Source organism: Zophobas morio, unplaced genomic scaffold (assembly GCF_036711695.1).
Source record: "Zophobas morio isolate AGI-343-1 ecotype UQ-CSIRO unplaced genomic scaffold, CSIRO_AGI_Zmor_V1 ptg000182l, whole genome shotgun sequence".
Taxonomy (NCBI): domain Eukaryota; kingdom Metazoa; phylum Arthropoda; class Insecta; order Coleoptera; family Tenebrionidae; genus Zophobas; species Zophobas morio.
In genome coordinates, this window is record NW_026972286.1 from 3,137 (window position 1) to 25,881 (window position 22,745).

Here is a 22,745-nt window from a genome sequence, read left to right on the forward strand (position 1 = left end):
TATTTTATTAAACTATTTAAATTCATTAAATTTATAATTTTGATTTTTTAATAAAATTCTGGTATATATAGAGACTATAATAATAATAATAAAACAAACTTTTTAATTTTTAAAATAACTTTTATTTATTTTTTTTGAGTGTTCCTAAATAAAAAATAAATATTTTAATATAAATATTATAATTATTATTAATATTATTATAATTTACGTTGCTTTTCTGCGTGTTCCACTAATTTTTCTTCTACAGGCAAACCTTTTCTTCTTCTTACGTCGTTCATGTACTTCCTTGCAATATTTTCGCCATCAAACTTTAAAAAAATTATTTTTATGCATGTAAGAAACTTTTTAAAAAAACCAAAAGGAAATCTTTTAATCAACTGTACAAAGTTGTCGCAATAAAACTAAAAAAAAACAAAATTTTGTAAAAAAAAAAATTCGATCAAAAGAAAATCACATAAACTTTACAAAATTTTCGCGATCAAATTAATTTTAAAAAATAATTTTCAAACAAAAACGCTTTTATAAAAATAACGTAAATTCATTTCTTAATCAAAAGGAGATCTTTATAAAAAATATTTTTGCAATCAAGAAAATTAAAAAAAAAGTTTATTAAAAAATAATAAAGTTTGCGTTATTTACGCAAATCAAATATATAAATATAATATTATTTCTTTGTAAAAAAAAATTTTTTAATAAAAAATTAAACCAGAAGAAATTTTTTTTAATTAAAGGAAATCGTTATATAAACTTTTTAATATTATTACGGGATTAATAAAATTTATAAAAGATATTATTTAAATAAGAAACTTTTGCAATATCCTTTAAAAGTATATAAAAGTTATTTTAAACAAGTAAATCCAAAAGTATAGAGTAATAATGAAATAACTATAAAATAATAAAAAATTTTGTCTTAATAAAAAATAATGAATAAAGTTTTATAGTGATAATCAAAAAAAGTAAAAAAAATATAGTGCACGTTTTTTTATAAAAAATATAAAGAGAATATAAATAATAAGTTATTAAATCATAAAAAAACTATATAAACTTTAAGTAATTGCGCAAACGTAAAATTTAAAAATATTTTTTATATAAAAAATTTTTATATAAAATAAATGAATTTTTTTTTAGTTCAAATAAAATCTTTTTATAAACTTTATTTTATTTTCGCAAACAACGAACTTAAAAATATTATATTATATAATTTTGTTTAATATTAAAAAAAAATTTTTTTGATTAAAAGAAAATCATTAAACAAATTTTTATTGCTGTAGTAAAACAAATTCTATAAAAAATTATATTTTACAACAGAATTAATAATAATAATAAATTATAAATAAAAAAATATTAAAAAATTATGATTAAAAAATATATTATGAAATAATACAAAAATTCCAAATACAAATAATAATAAAAACTTAAAATTTTTGTGTTTAACCGAAATAATTTTTATAAATTCTAAAAAAAAAAAATTTTTTTAATTTCATGAAAATCTTTAATAAAAAATATTTTATATAATAAAAAAAACTTAAAATATACAAAATTGAACTTTAGAAAAGTTCGATGTCACATTTATTAAATAATTTTTCTTAAAAAAAAATTATTTATTACTCCATAAAATAGAATTTATAAAAAAAACTTTTTATTTGTAGAAAAAAAAGTCTTGAGAAAAGATTTTATAATTTTCGAATGCAATTTCATATAAAAAAAATATTGTTAAACAAAATATTATAATACGAAAGAAGTTTTAATTTTGTTTAAAAAAATTTTATATACAAACAAAACTAAACTTTTCAAAATTTAAAAATCAGATTAATAAAAAAATTTCTAAAAAAAATAGAGAAATCTCTATTAACCCATAAGAAATCGTTGAAAACTTTTTTTTCAGATAAAAGAAAACTTGAAAAAAATAAGTTGTTAATATTTTTTAAAGCAAATTAATACATAAAAAAAATTTTTAATATATTTTTTTAAAAAATATTTTTTAAAATCCGTAAGTAAACTTGTTAATTTTTTTTTAAAAGTTTTGGATAAAGAAAATTTTTATGTTTTTTACTAAAAAAAAACTTTTATTTTCTTAAAAATTAAATTCTGCAAAATATCAAAATGAAACGAAATAAAAAAAATTAAAAAAAAAACTTTTTTTTTGGTTAAAGAAAAATCTTCAGTATTTTTGCAAGCAGATTAATAAAAATAATAATTTTTTTTAATAAAAATTTCTTCATTTAAATAATATTTTTATATTTCTTTACTGGAAATTTTTTATATACTTGAAAAAAAATTGCAAAATTTTAATATCAAAATAATAATAATTTCCAAAAGGATTTTTTTGTGAATTTTTTTAAAAACTTTTTTTTCGGTTAAAAAATAAATATAATAAAAAAATATATTTTTAGAACCAAAAGAAATTATTTTATTAATAACATAAAAAAAACTTTTTTTCCAAAAAGTATTAATTCTTCTTCCGTAGATGGAGTCCAAAAGGGATCTATCGGCAAAATCTAAACGAGATTATACAAAAAATATAATAATAGTAATAAGAAAAGTTTTTATTTTTCGTAAAAAAAAAGTTATAAAAATATAAAAATTTAAGACTTTTCCTTAAAATGTTGAATAATAAGAAAAGTTTACATTTTTGATATAAAAATATAAAAAATTTAAGACTATTCTTAAAATGTTGGCGTTCGTTTTGTTGAAAAAATTGAAAGCAGAATAGCAAGCAAAAAATTCAAAGTAAAGCTTGTTAATAAGGTTTATGAATATTATAAGTTTTATTATAAATTGTTGAGTCAATGTTCTAAAATTAATGAAAGAAGCTAGCCAATAAAAAAGGAGTTTTTTGTTTCTAAAAATAATTAAAAGTTATAATAATATCGAAAACACTTTAAACTTTTATGAAAATATAATGATTATTTTTATCCAAAAAATAAATAAAAAAAACTTTAAAATTTTTATAAAAAGTATATTTTATTTTTATTTATAAAATTATTAAAAAATATATAAAATAATTAATATTTATTTATAAAAGAATAAAAAGTTAAATAATATTTTATTTTTATTTATAAATAAAAATAAAAAGTTATGAAATTAACAAAAGTTTTAAAAATAAAAAAACTTTATCCTTTTTTTTAAAATATATATATAAAAATATTATATTTATATTAAAAATAACAAATAAAAGTTATAAAAATAAAAATAATAAAGATTTGTAGAAATAAATAAAAATAAAAAATATATGTTATTCTTATTTAAAAAGCTAATAATAAAAAGTTCCATAAAATATAAAAAATATAAAAATACGTTAGTTTTATTAATAAATAATAACATAAAGTTATAATAATAAATATTATATTCTTTTTAAAAATGATTAATAAAAAGTTTAAAGAAAAATTAAAAACTAAAAAATTTTATTTTTTTTTTAATAAAAGTTTAAAAAATTATTAAAAATATTAAACTTCTTATAAAAGATATAAAATAATAAAAACTTTCTACTTCTCTAAAATATTTAACTTATAAAATTTTATTGGAAAATAAAATATTTTTAAAATAACTTTTTTATTTTAAAATCGTAAAAATCATATGAAATAAAAAATAATAATTATAGTTCAAGTGTAAAATAAATGAAATAATATAAAGTACATTATATTATATTAATAAAAAGCAAAAAAAATTAATGTAAATAAATAATAATAAGTAAAATAATGATAATAAGAAATTATAATAATAATAATAACAAATAAATAGAGATGAATAATAATAAGAATTTAAAAAAAGTAAATAAAATAATATGAGAATATAGTAACAATAAATAAATAAATAAAAATGGATAACAATAATAATAAGTAAATAAATAAACATGGAAATTAAAATAATAATTAGTATTAAAATTACGATAACAATAATAAAAAGTAAATAAAATATTAATAAGGACAATGGTAATAATAAAAATATAATAGGTAAATGAATAAATAGGTATATATAAATAATAAATAAAAAAAATGAGAACAATAATAATAAGTAAATAAAAAATTTATAATAATAATTAAAAGCATATAAATTAATTAAATAATAATAGGAGGTAATTATATATACAAAAATAATAACAACATGATAATAATAAGTAAATGTTTTCATATATAATAATGATATATAGGCGTAAATATAATGACAATAGTAAGTATATTTTCATATATAATAATGATAGAATATGATTATAATAATAAACCTGCCAATGATCTAATACCAGTTGAGGATTAGCAGAGCTGAATAAATAATAATAATAATAATAATAATAATAATAGTAATAATAATAATAATAATTAGTGAAACCCGCTGGCTTTCTTACGGATTTCTTCCACAAATCCAAAAGAATTGATTACCGGCAAGTAACACTTCACTAGAAATAATGAAGTCCCCTCTTTCATCTTAAAGAATAATAATAATTATTATTATTATAATATTAATATGAATAATAATGATAAAACTTCTTCGCTGTAAACTTGTCCAGCTCGTTTAGATATTACAGAATATATTTTGCCAAGAACTTCTGCTTGCGCTAAAAAAAGATAATAATAATAATAATAAATAATAATAGTACAATAATAATAATAATAATAAAACCGTGAATTTCACAAGAATAAACGGCTTGCATCAGACGAGGATGGCCACGAAGAAATGCTTTTCGACACAAATCTTTACTGGCGTTTATTAAGGTTCCTCCAATGGGTCCACAAGAACTGTCAACCAATAAAAATTAAGAAAAAGGTCTTAAAAATAATGAAAAGTGAGCGCCTTTTTTCTATAGAAGAGTCGTAAGTAAAAGCGTTTATTACAAAACAAACTCCGCGCATTGGCTCTTCGCATAACGGGCCTACAATAGTCATACGTAAAATAATAAATAATAGTAAGTAAAAGAAATAATAGAAAAAAGTTAGAAAATAATATTTATAATAAAAAAATTTTAATATATAAACTTTTTATAAAGAAAAAAAACAAAAAATAATAAAAAGTTATAAAACTTTATACATTATAATAATAAAATATAATGAAAAAAAGTTTTATATAATAACTTTTCATAAGGTTAATAAAAGTAACAGAACCAAAATAATTAATAAAACTTTTGTATAATGGTAATAAAAGCCAGTAAAAACAAGTTAATAATATTTTTTTACCCTAAAAATAAAAAGAAACAAAAGGTAATAAAAATATAATAAAAAAAAAGTTTTATATAAAAACTTTTATAATAATCAAAATTTTATATTTCCTTTTTTAATAGGACAATAAAAAATCAGAAACAACGATAACAGTAACCATGATTGGTGGCTATTTGAAAGCCAAATTTTATACTGTTGAGCATTGGCTGAGACGCAGCCCACTCTCCGCTCGTGTGGGGCTGCAGCAGAGATTGGTTGAGCAAAACGTTGGGGCCATTATTATTGGGTCCTGTATAAACCAATGATATTAAATCGTTAAATTACTGACCAATGAATGATAGCCAACCAAACGCCAAAATGCGATGGATGACGTTGAGTGGCCAATCATAATCGGAATCTTCAGAAAAAGCCAGTTGCAACTCGAGTACATAATAAACATTTTATAATAAATTCACAATAAATATATAAACTACGAAATATTTTCTATTATTAATTTTTCTATTTACTTCTTTATTTTTAAAACTTTATAATTACGAAAATAATAATAATTAAAAGTAAAATAATAAACCGAAATTTATAAATAATAAAAGCGAATAAATTTATTTATATCGATAATATAATAAACTTTATCTATAATAAGAGACAAAAACGAAACACATGAAAAGTATCACGTGGCTCCGAAAATCACGTAACTCGTGGTGAACCCACCAGCCAATCATAAACTACAAAAAACTTTATATTTTTAGTTTTAGTAATTACTTATTACATACATCCATACTTTTAATAATAATACTTTTTAAAAAAATTAAAAAACAGCAATAAGTAAAATATACTTTCTTAAGAAAAGCGCCGTCTTTCTGATAGTCGAAAGGTTTATAGCCGTTTCTTGTAATAATAATTATAATAAAAATAATAATAACGAAAAACATTTCTGACAACGAAGATAATTGGCTGTTTATTAATTCCACCACTTTCTTTGGAAGAGGAAGCGCAGTAATTTTTATAAAAAGGGTCTAAAGTTAATAATAAGAAAAATTTAATAACCTTTTAATAATAATAACATAACTACGAAAAGTAGACGAAAAAAGTAAATAAATATTAGTTATATATAAGCAGTGTGAAAAGTTATCATAAACACTTCATATGTATAAATAAAAAACTTTTTTGAACATAATAAAATAAAAAATAAAATAAAGGTGAAAGGTAATAAATAATAATAATGATAAAAAGTTTTAATCAAGTTTTATATTTTATATAATATAATATGTTTATGATATTTATTATGACGTTATAGAAAAATAAATAAAAAAAATAGTAAATAATATTATTATTATTAATAAAAAGTTTTAATAAAGTTTTATGTAATAATAGTAATGAGTTTATAATTATAAAATTTTATAATAAAATATTAATATATTTATACTAAATTTAAAAAGTAATAAATGATAATAAAGAGTTTTAGAAAATTTTACATAATAAGTTTATTATTATATGATAAAAACTTTTTAGTAATAATAGTTTTATATATAAAAATAAATATAAAAAGTAATAAATAAGGACAATAATAAAGGTTTTGATATATTCTTTATAAAAAGTTTAAATTCATAATAATATACAATAAAACTTTTTAGTTACAATGGTAGTATATATCTAAATAAATATAGAAAAGTAATAAATAATAATAAAAGTTTTAATAAAGATTTATAAATAATAATCATATTATTATATATGTAAAGATAAAATAAGAACTTTTTAGTCATAAAAATATAAAGAGAAGTAGATATAGCGATAGAACTATCAGCAATAATAAAAAGATTTAATAAATTTTTATGTAATAATAAAAAAATATATGAAAGTAATAAATAATATAAGAAACTAGAGAGTTTTGCGTAATAATAATAAAAATAACATATTGAAGGTAATATATAATTATAACAACAAATATATTATAAAACTTTAATAAATAATAAATAAATTAATAATAATACTACTAATAATGACAACATTAATATAAATAATAGTAATGAAACTTTATTGAGAAGCCAAAGTTCCGCCGATTCTTCTTTTTCTTTTTTTTCAAAAGTACTTAAGTTTTTATAATCGATAACTTCTCCAGTCTTAATAAGCATAATCATAATCATAATAATAATAATAATAAAATTTATTTTTACTATAAAATCTTTTAATAAAAATAGTATTAATGCTTATGATATTTTATTTTTCTATTAATATTACTAATTTTTAATAATAAATTTTTATAATTAATTTTTTCTTTGTTTGTTATTATTAATTTATAAATTTTTATAAATTTTACAAATATTTTATATATTTTTTTTATTATTACAAATTTCATTCCAGTCTTAATAATTATAAAAAAACATTTTATAATATTATGTTTTATTTTACTTTTTATTATTATTATCAATTTTGAATAATAAATTTTTTAAAATTATTATTTATTTATTATTATTGTTATTAATTTTTACAAATAAATATTTATAATATTATTTTTTTATTTATTATTATAATTAATTTATAATAAATTTTTGACATTTATATATTTATTATTATTAATAAATTTTTATAATTAGCAGTTCTGTATTTTATTTATTTTAACTTTTTTAATTAATTTAATTTCATTATTTTATTATTTATTCTACTTTTATTGTTATATTTACTATTAACAATTTATATTTATTAATTTTATTTTCCATAACTATAATATAATTTTTAGGTTTTTAGTATATTTTCTTAATAATTATTATTTTTAATCTTTTATAAATTTTATTCTAATTTACATTATTCTAATACATTTATAAAATTTATTATTATTTTAAATATGTAATATGCTTTATTAATAATTAATAATACAAAAAAAAATTATTTATAATAATATATTTTCATGAACACATGATTTATAATTATCTAATAAAAAATTTACTATTTTCTTATATATTCTATTATTATTTCTTATAATAATTAATAAATAATATTAATAATTATTATTATTTTTATTTATAATTTTTTTTATATTCATATAAATTTATAATAAAATTTATTATAATTATAATGTATTTATTATATTTCTTGATTATTATTTATTTTTTATAATTTTAAATAATGATGGTAATTATAATATTTTTATTAATAATAGTATTGTTTAGCGTTTATTATATATTTATTGTTTTATTGGTTTTCAATTTTATTATAAACTTTATTTTTAAAAACTATTTTATAAAATCTATAACTTTTAATATAAACATTTATGTTCTTTACTTTTTTATATATTTTGTGTAATAATTATAATTTTTTATAAATATAATAATAAAAATAATAATAACCATATCACTTTTAGGAGGGTGAACTAAGGTTTCCCTAAAGGAAACAATCGGATCGGATTTTCTAATACTGCACTAAAAAAAAAAGATATAACTTTTTATTATGATTAATATTATTTATAAAAAAATATTATTAAAGTTTTTTATTTATTTTTTTTACTTATTATTATCAATAATAATAAATTTTAAAGTTTATTACTTTTCTTTTTATTTTTGATTATTTGGAATATAATAATTTAAGATTTATATTTTGTTTATTTTTTTAGTAATAAAATGTTCAAGTATTTTATTTTTTATTTTTTATTATTCTGAATTAAAAAAGTTAAAGTTTTCATTATTACTTGATTATAAAATTTTAAAGTTTTTCATTTTTTTATTTATTAAATATTTTTTAGTTAATAAATTATTATTTCTATTAATTATAATGTTATAGTTAAAAAAATATTAAAGTGTTCTATTTATTATTATTTCTAAAATAGAAGTTTTTACTTTTGATTATTACTATTATTACTATTATTATTAGAAAATAAAAAAATTAAAATTTATTATTATTATTTTCTAAAATAAAATTATTTGAGTTTTTCATTCTTTCTCTATTAAAAATAAAATAAATAAAAAAAAGGGGTACAAACTTTTGCATAGTCTTCTTCAAGATCCTTTAAGCATTGCTCAAGATGAACCTAAAACAATAATATATATAATAATAAATGATACAATAACAATAAGTAGCAAAAAAAATATAAATAGTAAAAAACAATAAAAAGTAAAAGAAAATAATATTTATAGAAATAATAAAAATAAATATTATAATAATAATAAGTAGAAAAAATATATATAAATAGTAAAAAACAATATAAAAAATAAAAATAGTATAATGAATAAAATTGTATAAAAATATTTATTTAGGAATAATAATAAATATTAAAAATAAATAGTATAATAATAATAATAATTTATAATAAAATGTAAAAATTATAATTAATGGTATAAATAGTAATAAAAAATAATAAAAAATTAATAGTAAGAGATAATAATATTGTATAATCAAAACTTTAATAGTAATAATAATTAGTAAATGTATATCTCTAATAAAGAATAAATAGTAAATATATTATAAATGTAAAGTCTAAAGAACATTAAGTAAAAAAATATAAATAATAAAGAAAATGAAAGTGAATAATATATAGTAAACAAATAATAAATAATATAAATACTATACAACACTTTAAAAAATATATAAAGTATAGAAAATAAATATAAAAAAAATATAAAGAATAAAGAATAAAAAGTAAGAAAATATAAATAATTCTAAAGTAAATAATAATATTGAAGCGTAAAAATTAAAACATAAGTAATATATAATAATAATAAATAAAAATAATTATAAATAGTGAAAAATAAAATTAATTAATTATATACATAATATATAATAGTGTAGTGTAAATATAATAAAATGAAATTCATAATAATAATTATAATAATAATAAAGCCAAAAAAATAAGTAATAATATAATAATATTTTTTATATGAATAAGTAATAAAAGAACATAAATGAGTTAAATATATATAATAATAAAATATAATATAAACGAGATTTATAATTATAATAATAATAGTAATTAATAATGAAAAGTAAAAAAAAAATAACAATAGATAATAATAATAATAAATATAAATGAGATATATTTATAATAATAGAAAAAATGAAAAAGTAGTAATAATAATATGAAAATCCTATAGATGAGTTTAATAATAATAAGAAAAAGATAATAAAAAGTAGACAATCGTGAATCAAAAGTAAAAAAAAATAAAATAAGAAAAGTGAGCAGTAATAAATAGAACAATATATATATACAATAGCTATAATACAGTAACAAATAATAAATAGTAAAAAAATATAGATATAACAATAAATTAAATATAGCATAAAGTGGTATAATAATAAATAGTAAGAAAACATTACTAATGATACTATTATAATCATAAATAGTAAATAGTAATAATAATAAAATAATTGTAAAAAAGTAAAATATAATGTTTATCAACACATAATAGTAAGTAAAAAAATTTATTAACAAAAAATAATAATAGCAATGATAATAATATAAAGAAATAAATAAATAATAATAAATATAGAAGTAGTTATAAATAAATAATAATAATAATATAATTATATTAGAGGAAATGAAAAACAAAATGAAAATATATATAATTTTTATAAAACAATAATAAATAATAAATTTATAGTAATAATAATAAATATAAAAGAAGGAAAGTTATATAATAATAATATAACATTTATTAATATAAAATAGTAATAAGTAAAATTTCTATACAAAATATTAATAATAGCAATTACAAAAATATATAAATAATAATAATAATAAAAGAAGGAAAGTTTATAAGTAAAATAACAAAAAGTTGTATAAATAAAATTTATTATATGATAATAATAATAAATAAACTTATATAACTTTTTATATACATAAACTTTATATATTCAATTTTCATACTAAAGTAATAAAACTTAAACTTTTAGTCAATAAAAATTATAAAAAGTATTATAATATATAATTATTACTAAAAAATAAGAAGTAATAAATTAAAAAATATTTAAAAATTAGTATAATAATAATAATTAATATAAAAAACTAATTAAAAGAAGTTTTAATATTATAATAATAAAAACTTTTGTAATAATAACAAATATAAAACATAAATATTAAAAAAATTTTAATATGAAAATAATTAATCAATTACGATAATAATAATAATAATACTAAATATTGAATAGAATAAAAGTTCTTAAATAATAATAATTGATAAATAATAAGAAAATAACAAAAAAAGCTTCAATATATAATATAGTATACGAAATAATAATAAAAGTGATAATAATAAGAAATATTAGATATAAAAATAATTATAAAAGTTAAAAAATAATAATATTAATAATAAATACAAAAATAAGCCTAAAAAAATTTTTAAACAGAAAAGAAATAATAATAAATCAAATAAATATAAAAAAGTTTTCAACAGGAAATAATAAAGTAAAAGTAATAATAAGTAAATATTAGAACGTTTTAAAGAGAAAATGAAAATAATAAATGATTATAAAAAAGTTTTAAACAAAATAATAATAAATAAAAAAATAATATATAATTTATTATTATAAAGTTTATTTATTTGAAATTATCATAATAATATGAAAAACTTGTCCAGCAGCTCGAAGGAGAAGTTCGCCTCGTACAGAATGTTCAAACTCTGCTAAGGAATCCGCTTTGAAATAAACAACAATAATAATAATAATAAAAGTAATAAATAGTATTATAAAAACATTTTTTATAAAACTTTTAATGCTTATTATTATTATTACTTCACATGTAAAATTATTATTATAATATTTATGAGTTATTAAAATAATATTTTATTTTATTTTTGTTTCGAAAACTTTTAATAATAAACAAATAATAATAATAAATAAAACCTTGATGAAGTAGTTGGAGACCTTTTATTAACTTGGGCATATCTAACAAACTTAGCGGCTCAACAGCAACTTTATTATAAAGAATAATAATATTATTATTAATATTAATATTAATAAAAATTGCATTAATATAAGGGACTATCGAGCCACTCAGAGATGTTCATATTAGCAATAACCCGTTACGATTGGAGAAGCTTCAAAGTGAAGAGGTGAGAGTGGAGGGCAGTAAAGCGACGAGCTGAGGGTGGCTGTTTTGAGGATCTATAGTAATAATAATAATAATAATAATAATAATAATAATAATAATAATAATAATAATAATAATTATAATAATAATAATAATAAGTAACTGAGTTAAGTCCGCTAACAGCCACAATACATCCTGCAGGCGCCGATGCTGAGTTTGTAGTAGAAACAATATTTATTAACCAAAAGATAATAAATAGTATAATAATAAGAAACTTTATTAAAGCGTTTATAAAATAAAATAAAAAAAAGAAAATTATTTTAAAAAACTCATAAAAAGTTTATAATAATAAATAATAATAACCCGAAGCTTTTATAAAAGTATAATAAATATGAAAAAAGTACTAATAAAGTTTATTATTATTAACAGAAAAGTTTTTAATAAATAATTAAGAAATAATATATAAATAAATATAATAAAGTTTAGTAGCAATAATAATAAATATTAAATAATAAATGTTTAATAATAATTATTTAAAAAAGTTCTGAAAAAATAATAAAAGAATATAAAAGTTTTACTAATATTATTATTAGGGCATCTCATGAAAAAGTTTTATAGAAACAATAGATTAATATAATAAATAATTACAATATTATTATTAATAAAAGTTTATATGAAATAATAATAAAGTTTTATTACTATTATTGACAGCTCTAAAAAGGTTACTATTAAGTAATAAATATAATAAAAGTTTATATATAAAAGCTTCATATTTATCATTATTATTAATCTAAAATAATTGTAATATTGGTAATAAATAATAATAATAATAATTAACTTTTATAAATAGTTTAATAAAATAAAAAAATGTAAAAGAAATTATTAAAAAGTTTATACAAACAGAAAATGCCTACAAAAAGTTGCTTATTATTATTAATAATAAAATTTAATAAATAATCATAATAACGAAAACTAGTCATTACTTATTAAAACTTCTTTAAAAGAATATAATAACCATAAAAAAATTTTAATATAAATAAAAAAATAAAAAAGTTATTAAAAAAAAAATAAATATTATTATATCTAACAATTTTTAAAAAAAATAATTATAATAATAATAACACAAAATTTTTTTAAAAAGTTTATATAAATAATAAAAAGTAAAAGTATTTCCATGAACTATTATTATATAAATAAATAATTTAAAAAGTTTATAATAATAAGTAAAAAAAAATATTCTAATAAATAATTAAAGAAAATATAATAATAATAATAATAATAATAATAATAATAAACGAAAAACATTTTTAAAACGTTTATAAATAATAAAAAGTAAAAAAAAAATTTAATAAATTTATATTTTAAATGAATTTAAAAAATTATAATAAAAGTAATAATAAGCGAAATATATTCTAAAAAGTTTAAAAATGATAAGAAAATATATATATTACAATTTTAAGAAATTGTAATGATAATAAAAAAAGAAAACATTTACATAAAGTAAAAAAATATATTTTAAATTATAATAATAATAATAAACGAAAACATTTTTAAAAAGTTTATAAATACTTATACTTATAGAAACTTTTATATTAATTTCAATCCCAAAAATAAAAATAGTTAACCATAATAAACGAAAGGAAATTTTAAATTTTCTATATAAATAATAAATATAAAAAAGTATATTTTTTTTATATTATTATTAAATTCATTAAAAAATAATAAGAATAAGATAAAACACAACTATTAAAAAGTTGCATACAATAAAAAGTAAAAAAAAAATTAATACTTTTATAAAAAAAATTTAAAAATAATATAAATATTTTCATAAAGTTTAAATATAATAACTAGAAAAAAGTTTATAATTATTATTACTTTTATTATTGTTATTATTATTATTATTATTATTATTATTATTATTATTATTATTATTATTATTATTATTATTATTATTATTATTATTATTATTATTATTACCAACTGGAATAAACTCGCTGCCCATAATAATAAATATCGCTTCTACCGTTTCTTCAGTGCGAAAAGAAACAACATTCGAAGGATCGTACCTGTTACAATACAAATAAATAATAATAAGTAAATATATTACATAAATAATAATAAATAAAGTAAAATATTTCATAAGAAAAATAAAAATGTAAATACAGGAAAAAAAAAAATGGAAAAAACAATACAACAGTTACAATTTAACTATATAGGCGCAAAGTCAAGTTTACTTGGTAGACTTTACTAGTGAGCTAAAATAATTAGATTCCCCCACAGTAGGAAAAGGGAAAGTAAAATTTTTATTATATATTAAAAATTGTTGGGGTTAATAGAATTAACGATCACTAAATTACTTGAAAGAAGAAAAAAGAACCAATAAAATATCACATAACATCAAGTAAATTTAAAAAATAAAAAAAAATAAAATAATAATAAGATAAATATAAAAACTTGAAGAAAAAGAATAAAAAAATGTCAATTACAAAGAAATTCAAACAAATTTTTTTCACCAATAAAAATAGTTATTAAAGTCATAAATATTTACGCCAATCAGAAAAACTAAAAAATTTTATGATAATTGGAAAAATAGAAACTTATAGAATTGACAAAAGTTATACTTCAAAAATTGGGTATTTTAAGAAAATAAATATATTATTATATTAATAATACTAGTAAAATACTGATACTGATATACAAATATTCCGATGATAAATTTTTAATAAATATAAAAAATTACACTAATAAAAATATAAATATTCTACCAATAAAATTTTTATGAAAGTAAAGTAGCATTTCATCGATAAGAATTATTTTTTATAGTATTAGTAATAAAAAATAATTCTACCAATAAAGTTAACTATAAAATATAAAAAATAACTTTTCACCAATAAAAATTAATATAAACAGTATTCTTCCAATAAAAAATAATAAATATGCTTAACGTAAAAGTGTTTATAACCGATAAGAACATGTATAATGATGATATACTTCAGTACTACAAAATATATATATAAATTTTCATTAAAGTAATACTAAAAAGTAACTAACAAAATTCCACCAGTAAATATAAATTTTAATAAAAATTCACCAATGAAAATTATTATAAATAAACACAGAAAAGCATTATTAATAGTTTTATATATAATATTACCAACCAAAAATACTACAATTTATTTATAATTTAAAAATAATAAAGAAAAATATTTATTATAATAATAATAAAAGTGAAATAAGAATAGAAAACAATCAAGAATAAATAATAATAATAATAATAATAATAAAACAATTAATAAAAATAATGAATAATAAATAATTATTGACAAAAAAACAAAAGAAAAAATTAGAAAAAGAGAATATTGAAAAAGAAAACATTTTATAATAATAGTAATAAAAAAAACGTATAATAAAAATTATTAGTAATGTTAAACATAATAAAATAATAATAAATAAAAAAAATAAAGGAAAGTATTTATTGATATTAAGAGAAAACAGAAAACTTTAAAAGCATAAATAAATAAAAAATAATACTTTGGGCCCAACACGTGAACGGACTGCCCAACAGATAACGTTCCTAAAATATAATGAATAAAAAAGTTACGCTTTATTCGTTAATTATATTATTGCAAAGCGAGAAACAGTAAGGCAGCAAAAGTTCACTTTGATAATAAAATATAAATTTTTCAATATTTAATATTAATTATTTATAATTATTATTTAATAAATATTTTTATTATATTAATATACTTTTTTTCTAAATTGTTAATGTATTTTTAAATTATATTACATTTATATATAAATATATTCCTTTATTTATATAGGTTTACATAGTATGCTTAATATTTATTAGTTCGTATTAAGTAATAAATATATTTTTATTTATCATTATTTTTATGAATTATTTATTATTATATTTTTTATTTTTATATTTACACTATTAATATGAATCGCTTAGTATTATTAAAAATAGTATACTAATATAATATTTCTATATTTCTTATAGTTTATATACTTTTTGTATAAATCGTTTATTATATTTATTATTAGCGTAGATTTGTTTATTATAGTATTTAGATATATTGATGGATTTTTTCTATATTTATTATTAAGTTTTATGAATTATATATATTATATATTATTATTACATACTATTATAATATTATATTTTTCTATATTTCTTATAATTAATAAGTTTATATAATTATTATATGTATTATCTGTTATACTATTTTATTTATTATTATATATTGTTTTATTATTATAATGAATTATATTATATTTAATAAAATTATTTTTACATATATACACTTTCTTTATATTTATTAATACTTATACTTATAAATAGAAATTTATTAGCTTTAAACATTATTTTTATTATTATGAATTGTTTATTATTTCTTTTATATTAATAATTTTTTTCTTTCATAGTGTTATTATTTTTTGATTAATACATGTTTTATTATTTATATAATAAATAGTTTATTTATTTTGAAATGTTTATTATTATATTAATATATTTTTTCTATATATTATTAATAAATTTTCTATATATTAATCATGTGAAGTATTTGTTCATATTATTGTTTTTGAATAAATTTTATTTACTTATTATTATGTTTATTACTATTAGGATGTCTATATTTCTTTTCTATACAAATTATATGTAACTTCTATACTTCTTTAAAACGCTTGATATGAATTATTATTAATATTATTTTTATATAATAAAAACTTTTATTTATTTATTATTATAATATCAACTTATTACTATATTTTTTCTATTGTTAATAAATTTATTTATATTTTATATATGTTACTAAAAAATATTGTTTCTTAACATCATCTTTACTTAATTATTAATTATTTTTAATATTTTTAGTTATAATAATATATATTATATATATTTATTATTAATAATAAAACTTATATATCATCTTTTATTATTGCTATTAATATTTACAGATAATTTCATAAAAATGTTATATTTATAACAACTATTACTATATTCCTTATAAAAAACTTAAATTTCCTCTTAAATATAATTATTAATACGCTTTATTTATGTTTCTTATTATGTATTTTTATTTGTTAATATTATTATTATTTTAAAAAGTTTATTAAAATATTTCTTCTAAAGTTTATTATTATTAATAAAATATAAATAAAATATTTCTATATCTTCATTAATATAAAGCATATGTTACTTTTACTTAATAAATATTATTATAGTTTTTTCTATATTTTATTTTAAAAAGTTTGCATATTATTTATTATTAAATAAGTATTTATTAATATAAATCGTGTATTATTATATATTTACTATTATTAAGTTTTACATAATTATTTATTTATATATTATTTGTTAGTATTATTTTTTTATTTAATAATAATTATTATTATAAATGGTTTACTATTTTTCGAGAGTTTTATATTATTTTCTATTAAATAATTATTTACTTGTATTATTTTCTATTTAATAAATATTATTATATTTTTTCTACATTATTATTATTAACTAAAGTTATCTTGTAATAATAAGAATAATAAACCTGAATAAACTCTTGTATAAGCAAGTAATTTACGCGTATCTTCTATAAAACTTTCTTCTTCGCTATGCGTTTCAGGGTGTGCTTCCTTAAAATATAATAATAATAATAATCCATAAAAGTTTATAAAAAATTAAAAATATATATTAAAATATTATAGAAAAAAACTAAAAAGTGAAAAAAATAAATAACAGTTATAAAATTTAGCTGTACAGATAATAATATTTAATAAAAATATAAACACATGGAAGTATAAAAAACCATGTGGTAGAGTAAATATATAGTAATAATTATAAGCTCACCGTAAAAACAGGTTTATTCTCATCATGAAGTTCTCCTATAAAAGTACGAAAATAATAATAATAATAATAATAATAATAATAAAGTTTAATATGAAAAACTTTGAATTCGATCTCTATAACGCTTTCTAGCTTCCTGTGCGCTTTGAGGGTCAAACATAATAACCTTATAATAATAAATAAATAAATAATGGCAATAATGACATAAAAATTCATAAAAAATTAATAATATAAACAATGAACAACACAGGATGGCAAAAATATTTAAAAATAAAGTCACTAAATAATTTGTAAAGATCTTCCCCAACATTTTTGGTGTTGGCGCGTGCTTCGAGCCAACCGTCCGGCGAAAAGCGTTCCAGTTTAGAAACAAAAGCCACCACATGCCCGCTTTCGGGATCGCAGGTTTCTAGTGCGTCGATTAGCCCACATGCCTCACCAAAAGAACCAGTGAGATCACGTGTTAGACGGAAATTCTCCAAAACTCTTTTTCCTGGATTTTAGGCATAGAAATTAGTGAATATCACGACGTTCATAAGCATATACGAGTGCTACTGGATATACACAAAAGGTTCTACACAGGCAGCATAACATGTATAATTTAAGATAACACCCAATGACCAACAGCAGCGGGAGAAGGGACGTATCTCACAAACATATCGAAGACAGCCTCGTGCATGGGAAGCCATTGGCTCATAATTGCTCGTAAATATTTCCGGCTCTAAGGTCATTGGCCGGCAATAAGAATATATTATTATTAAGTGTTTCAACCAATAATAGTAAAAATAAATATACATTGACCAATGGTTTTTTAATAAAGTTTAATAGGCCAGGTTGTATACAGTCAATTATTATAACGAACGATTTTCATTATAAAAAAAAAAGACGCGACTATTGGGCCCAACAACGCCTTTAGCTTCACTAAAAGCCCTGTAAAACTGTAATTTGGTTTAAAATTTTCAACAATCTTTTTAAATAACAGATAATTATATCCTTTGGGATTGGTCATTTTTATTCATAGTTTTAACCGTTTTTTCAATGGATTTTATATTTTATATAAATATCTTATAAAAAGCTCAAGAAACTTTTAATAAATAATAATAATCATAAAAAAAATTAACCAACTTTTCACTAAAAAATACATTAATCAGAAAACAAAAAAGTACTTTATAATCGCCGGGCGTCACCCGCAATTTCAGTGAAGCGACGGCTTTCTGCAGACGCTCAGCGTTTCTATTTTTTTAATGAAAAAATAAAATAATAAAAGAAGATTTAATTGGTGTAGTCCAACTTACCGCGAAAAAAAGGAACTATAAATATTCCAAATAGACTTCAATATAAAAAGTTCAAACAAGGAAGTTTTGCTTTTGGACTGGAATAATAATCACAATAGTAATAATAAATACGTTAAAAATAAATAAAGTAAGAAAAATAATAATAATCAATACTAATTTTAGTTATACTTATAATAAAGTTGAAAGAAACATGCCTTACATAAAAAAACTCACTACAAACTTTGTAACTTATGTATGATTATTTTGAAAAAGAATATAAAGTATACTGAAAATAAAATAGCCTACTTCTAAAACTTTTATTATTATTATTGTGATAATAATAATGCTTAAAAAGAATTTTTAACTTTAAATAACGCTCTAAAAGTTTTATTATTATTATTCAGAAGTTAACATAAAAATATTGATAATAATAAATAGTTAAAGCGCTCTTTATATATATTTTATAATAATAATGGTAATTAAATAATAACGAATGCTCCTTTCATTATTTTTCTACTCTTCGAGTCGTAATAAAAGTCGCCCCATAAAGTTTTAAGTAAAACTTTCCGGGAACATTTCAACTTTTCAGCCCACAAACAAGCAAATGTTCTTAAACTGCAAAAAAAAAAAAAAGTAGTAATAAAGAAAAAAGAGTTCTGCGATTGGCGCAAATAATTTTTAATATAAAATTTTATTGGTTGATAATAACCTTTAGAATTTGGATTTTTTTGCTTATTTATTGGTTTAATAGAAATTATAACAAAAAAGGAAAAGAAATAAAATAAGCAAAAAAAACTGAAAACAAAAAATTTAAAAAAATTATAGAAAATATAATAAATTTAAACCAATCAAATTTATTTCCATTGTTTGACAAAAAGCTATTTAGCATAAACTATAAGATAATAAACCAATAAATTAAACTAAATAATGTCATAACCAATCAAGTTATAATACATGCGATATTTATAAAAACAAATGAAATTTTTAATATTAAAACCAATAAAACAACGAACTTAAAAGCCCAATTGTCATAACCACTGCCAAAAAGAACATTCCCTTTTTCCGGAGAAAAGTAAGAACTTAAGATAACTTTATAAAGAAAATAAATAATAAAAACATAAAAAACGATTGGTTATTACTTTTATCTGACAAATCCGATTCGCTAGCTTTCTAATAATAGAAATAACGCAATTAAAATTTAAAAAAATATAAAAATTAAAGACTTTTAACATTTTTAGAAAAACGACTTTCATTGGCCAGCATAGCGACCACAGCGTTCACCTGCTCAAGAATTTTACTGAGATGGACGTACGCTTCAGCTTCGATTATGCGATTAATGATAATTATAATTATAATTATAATTATAATTATAATAATAATAATTACCTGGTGTCATTTTCAACTCCACTATAAGTTTATCAAGCTTATTAAAAAGAAGAATTGGAGTCACGTGTTCCATGAACACATGCTTTAGGACTGTGACGGTTTGAGGACAAACGCCTGATTGCAAGCAAAAATTAATTAAGTAGTAAAGAAATAAACTGATAACATGTGCTTAACTTCTACGGAATCAACAACCACAAGCGCTCCATCGCTTATTCGTAATGCAGTAGAAACCTTTTAAAAGTGAATATAGTAATAATAATAATTATATATACAAGAAAATAAATAGAGTTATAATATTTATAGTAAGTAATAATAAGAAAATAATAAATTGTAACAATTGGGGCGCACGCCTCTAAAAGTGAAACTATTTTGCTACCGTTAACTAGAATGGGATCAGAATGTTTATTTCCACCACCCTCTGCCCCATTTGGTATAAAAGGACCAAGAATTTATTAGCCTATTGGTCTCTGCGCCCAATGAGACGGAAAGTTGATGTTGAATAGACCCCGCCAACGAAGACCAATAAGGAGCTTAAAAATGTTTCGATCGAATCAACGTCGTTAGACATGTAAAGTAACCACTGACAGTCGTTGCTAAAATTAAAAATAAACCTCTCCAGCAAAGTCCACGTGCCCCGGAGAATCCAAAAGGTTCATCAAGTATTCCTCATCCACGCGGGCACCTTGATCACGTGGCTTCGAAAAGGAGTAGACCAGAGAGATGACGCTGGACTTCATGGTAATCCCACGCCGTTGTTCATCCTCTCGACTATCCAAATAGCGGAGCTTTTGTATAATAATAATAATAATAATTATAATAAATTATTTTCGTAGAATCTTATTTAAATATAAATAATAAATTTTATTTACAAAAAATATAACAATAAAAATATATAAAAAGTTAATATATTATATTAAATTATTCAAATAAAAAGTTTATATACTAAGTTATTATAAAAAGATTTACATACAATAATAGAAAAAATAGATCTTTAGTTTATGTGGAAAATAAAATAATAAATATAACAGGTAAATGTTATATTAAAAGTTTATATAAACTATACAATAAAAAGTTATCACATATTATTATTCAAAAAACATTATTTACATATTTAAATCTACGATTTATAAATTAATTGTATAAGAACAAAAATATATATAAAATATTTAATTAAAGAAACATAAACAAAGCAAAGGAATTATACCATAAAAATAAAATTAAAAAAAGTTTATATATAATAATTAAAAGTTTATCAACTATAAATTTACTTTAAATAAAAGTTTAATAATAAGGAAGTCATTAAAGATAAAAATAATTACATATTTTTTGTTAATTACTATATAAAATTTAATAAATTCTATATTATATTAAAGTACGGAGTTTACTTCTATATAAAATTTGTTACACGAAAGTAAATTTAAATAATATTTTCATATAACTTACTAACTTTGCCTGCATAACATCTAAAAAATATTTTTAATGAAATATCAAAACTAAATAAGTGTTTATAACTAATGATAATTACTTAAATAAATTATATTTAAATATTATTAGTAAAAAATAAATTTTTAACGAAAAGTATAATTTTTCAATTTTTGCACTCGGATATATTACAAAAACTTATATTAATAAATATATATAAACTATATAAAAATTGAAATCATTATGATTTCTTAAATTAAATCAAAAGGTTAAATAAAAATATTAGTAAACTCAAATTTTTTTTTTAAACAAAAATAAGAACTGATTTTAACATTGCAGTCATACTATTTTGAATTAATATAAATAAATTGTCAAATAATAATAATACTCAAATGAATTATGTTTAAGAATTATTAGTAATATGATAAATTCTTTATATGACCCACCTCTCCAGCGAGTCGAGTGGATATTATTGCATTTGAGGCAATAAGCGCATCCGATACAGTAGTTTTTCCTTAAATAAAACAATATTAATAAAAGTTACTTAAAGTTTTTCTAAAACAACCATGATCAACGTGAGCCACAATACAAAAATTCCGTATATTATTAGTGTTGCTCATCAACTGAAAAGCATTTTGAGATGATATTTTCGGCAT

The 22,745-nt window shown here is 17.1% G+C and overlaps 1 protein-coding gene across 1 annotated transcript; it reads right to left on the minus strand.

Moving 5' to 3' along the window:
* Positions 1-208: 208 nt before the first annotated feature.
* Positions 209-22,745, minus strand: LOC135145774 (elongation factor-like GTPase 1; the record flags this gene model as incomplete). The annotated part of the gene is made up of 36 exons (XM_064077913.1): positions 22,655-22,745; positions 22,536-22,603; positions 21,279-21,452; positions 20,843-20,898; positions 20,668-20,783; positions 20,526-20,600; positions 20,408-20,447; positions 20,295-20,360; positions 19,773-19,896; positions 19,303-19,379; positions 19,174-19,240; positions 18,629-18,728; positions 18,316-18,500; positions 18,110-18,173; positions 18,011-18,045; positions 17,712-17,796; positions 15,694-15,736; positions 14,140-14,228; positions 12,326-12,372; positions 12,152-12,236; positions 11,976-12,044; positions 11,703-11,767; positions 9,121-9,168; positions 8,492-8,563; positions 7,181-7,267; positions 6,087-6,163; positions 5,984-6,035; positions 5,497-5,569; positions 5,308-5,439; positions 4,789-4,867; positions 4,618-4,733; positions 4,482-4,552; positions 4,327-4,421; positions 4,223-4,259; positions 2,433-2,498; positions 209-308 (listed from the first exon to the last, which is right to left on the minus strand). Coding segments are annotated over exons 1-36 (2,926 nt in total), but the record flags the coding sequence as incomplete, so codon positions are not given.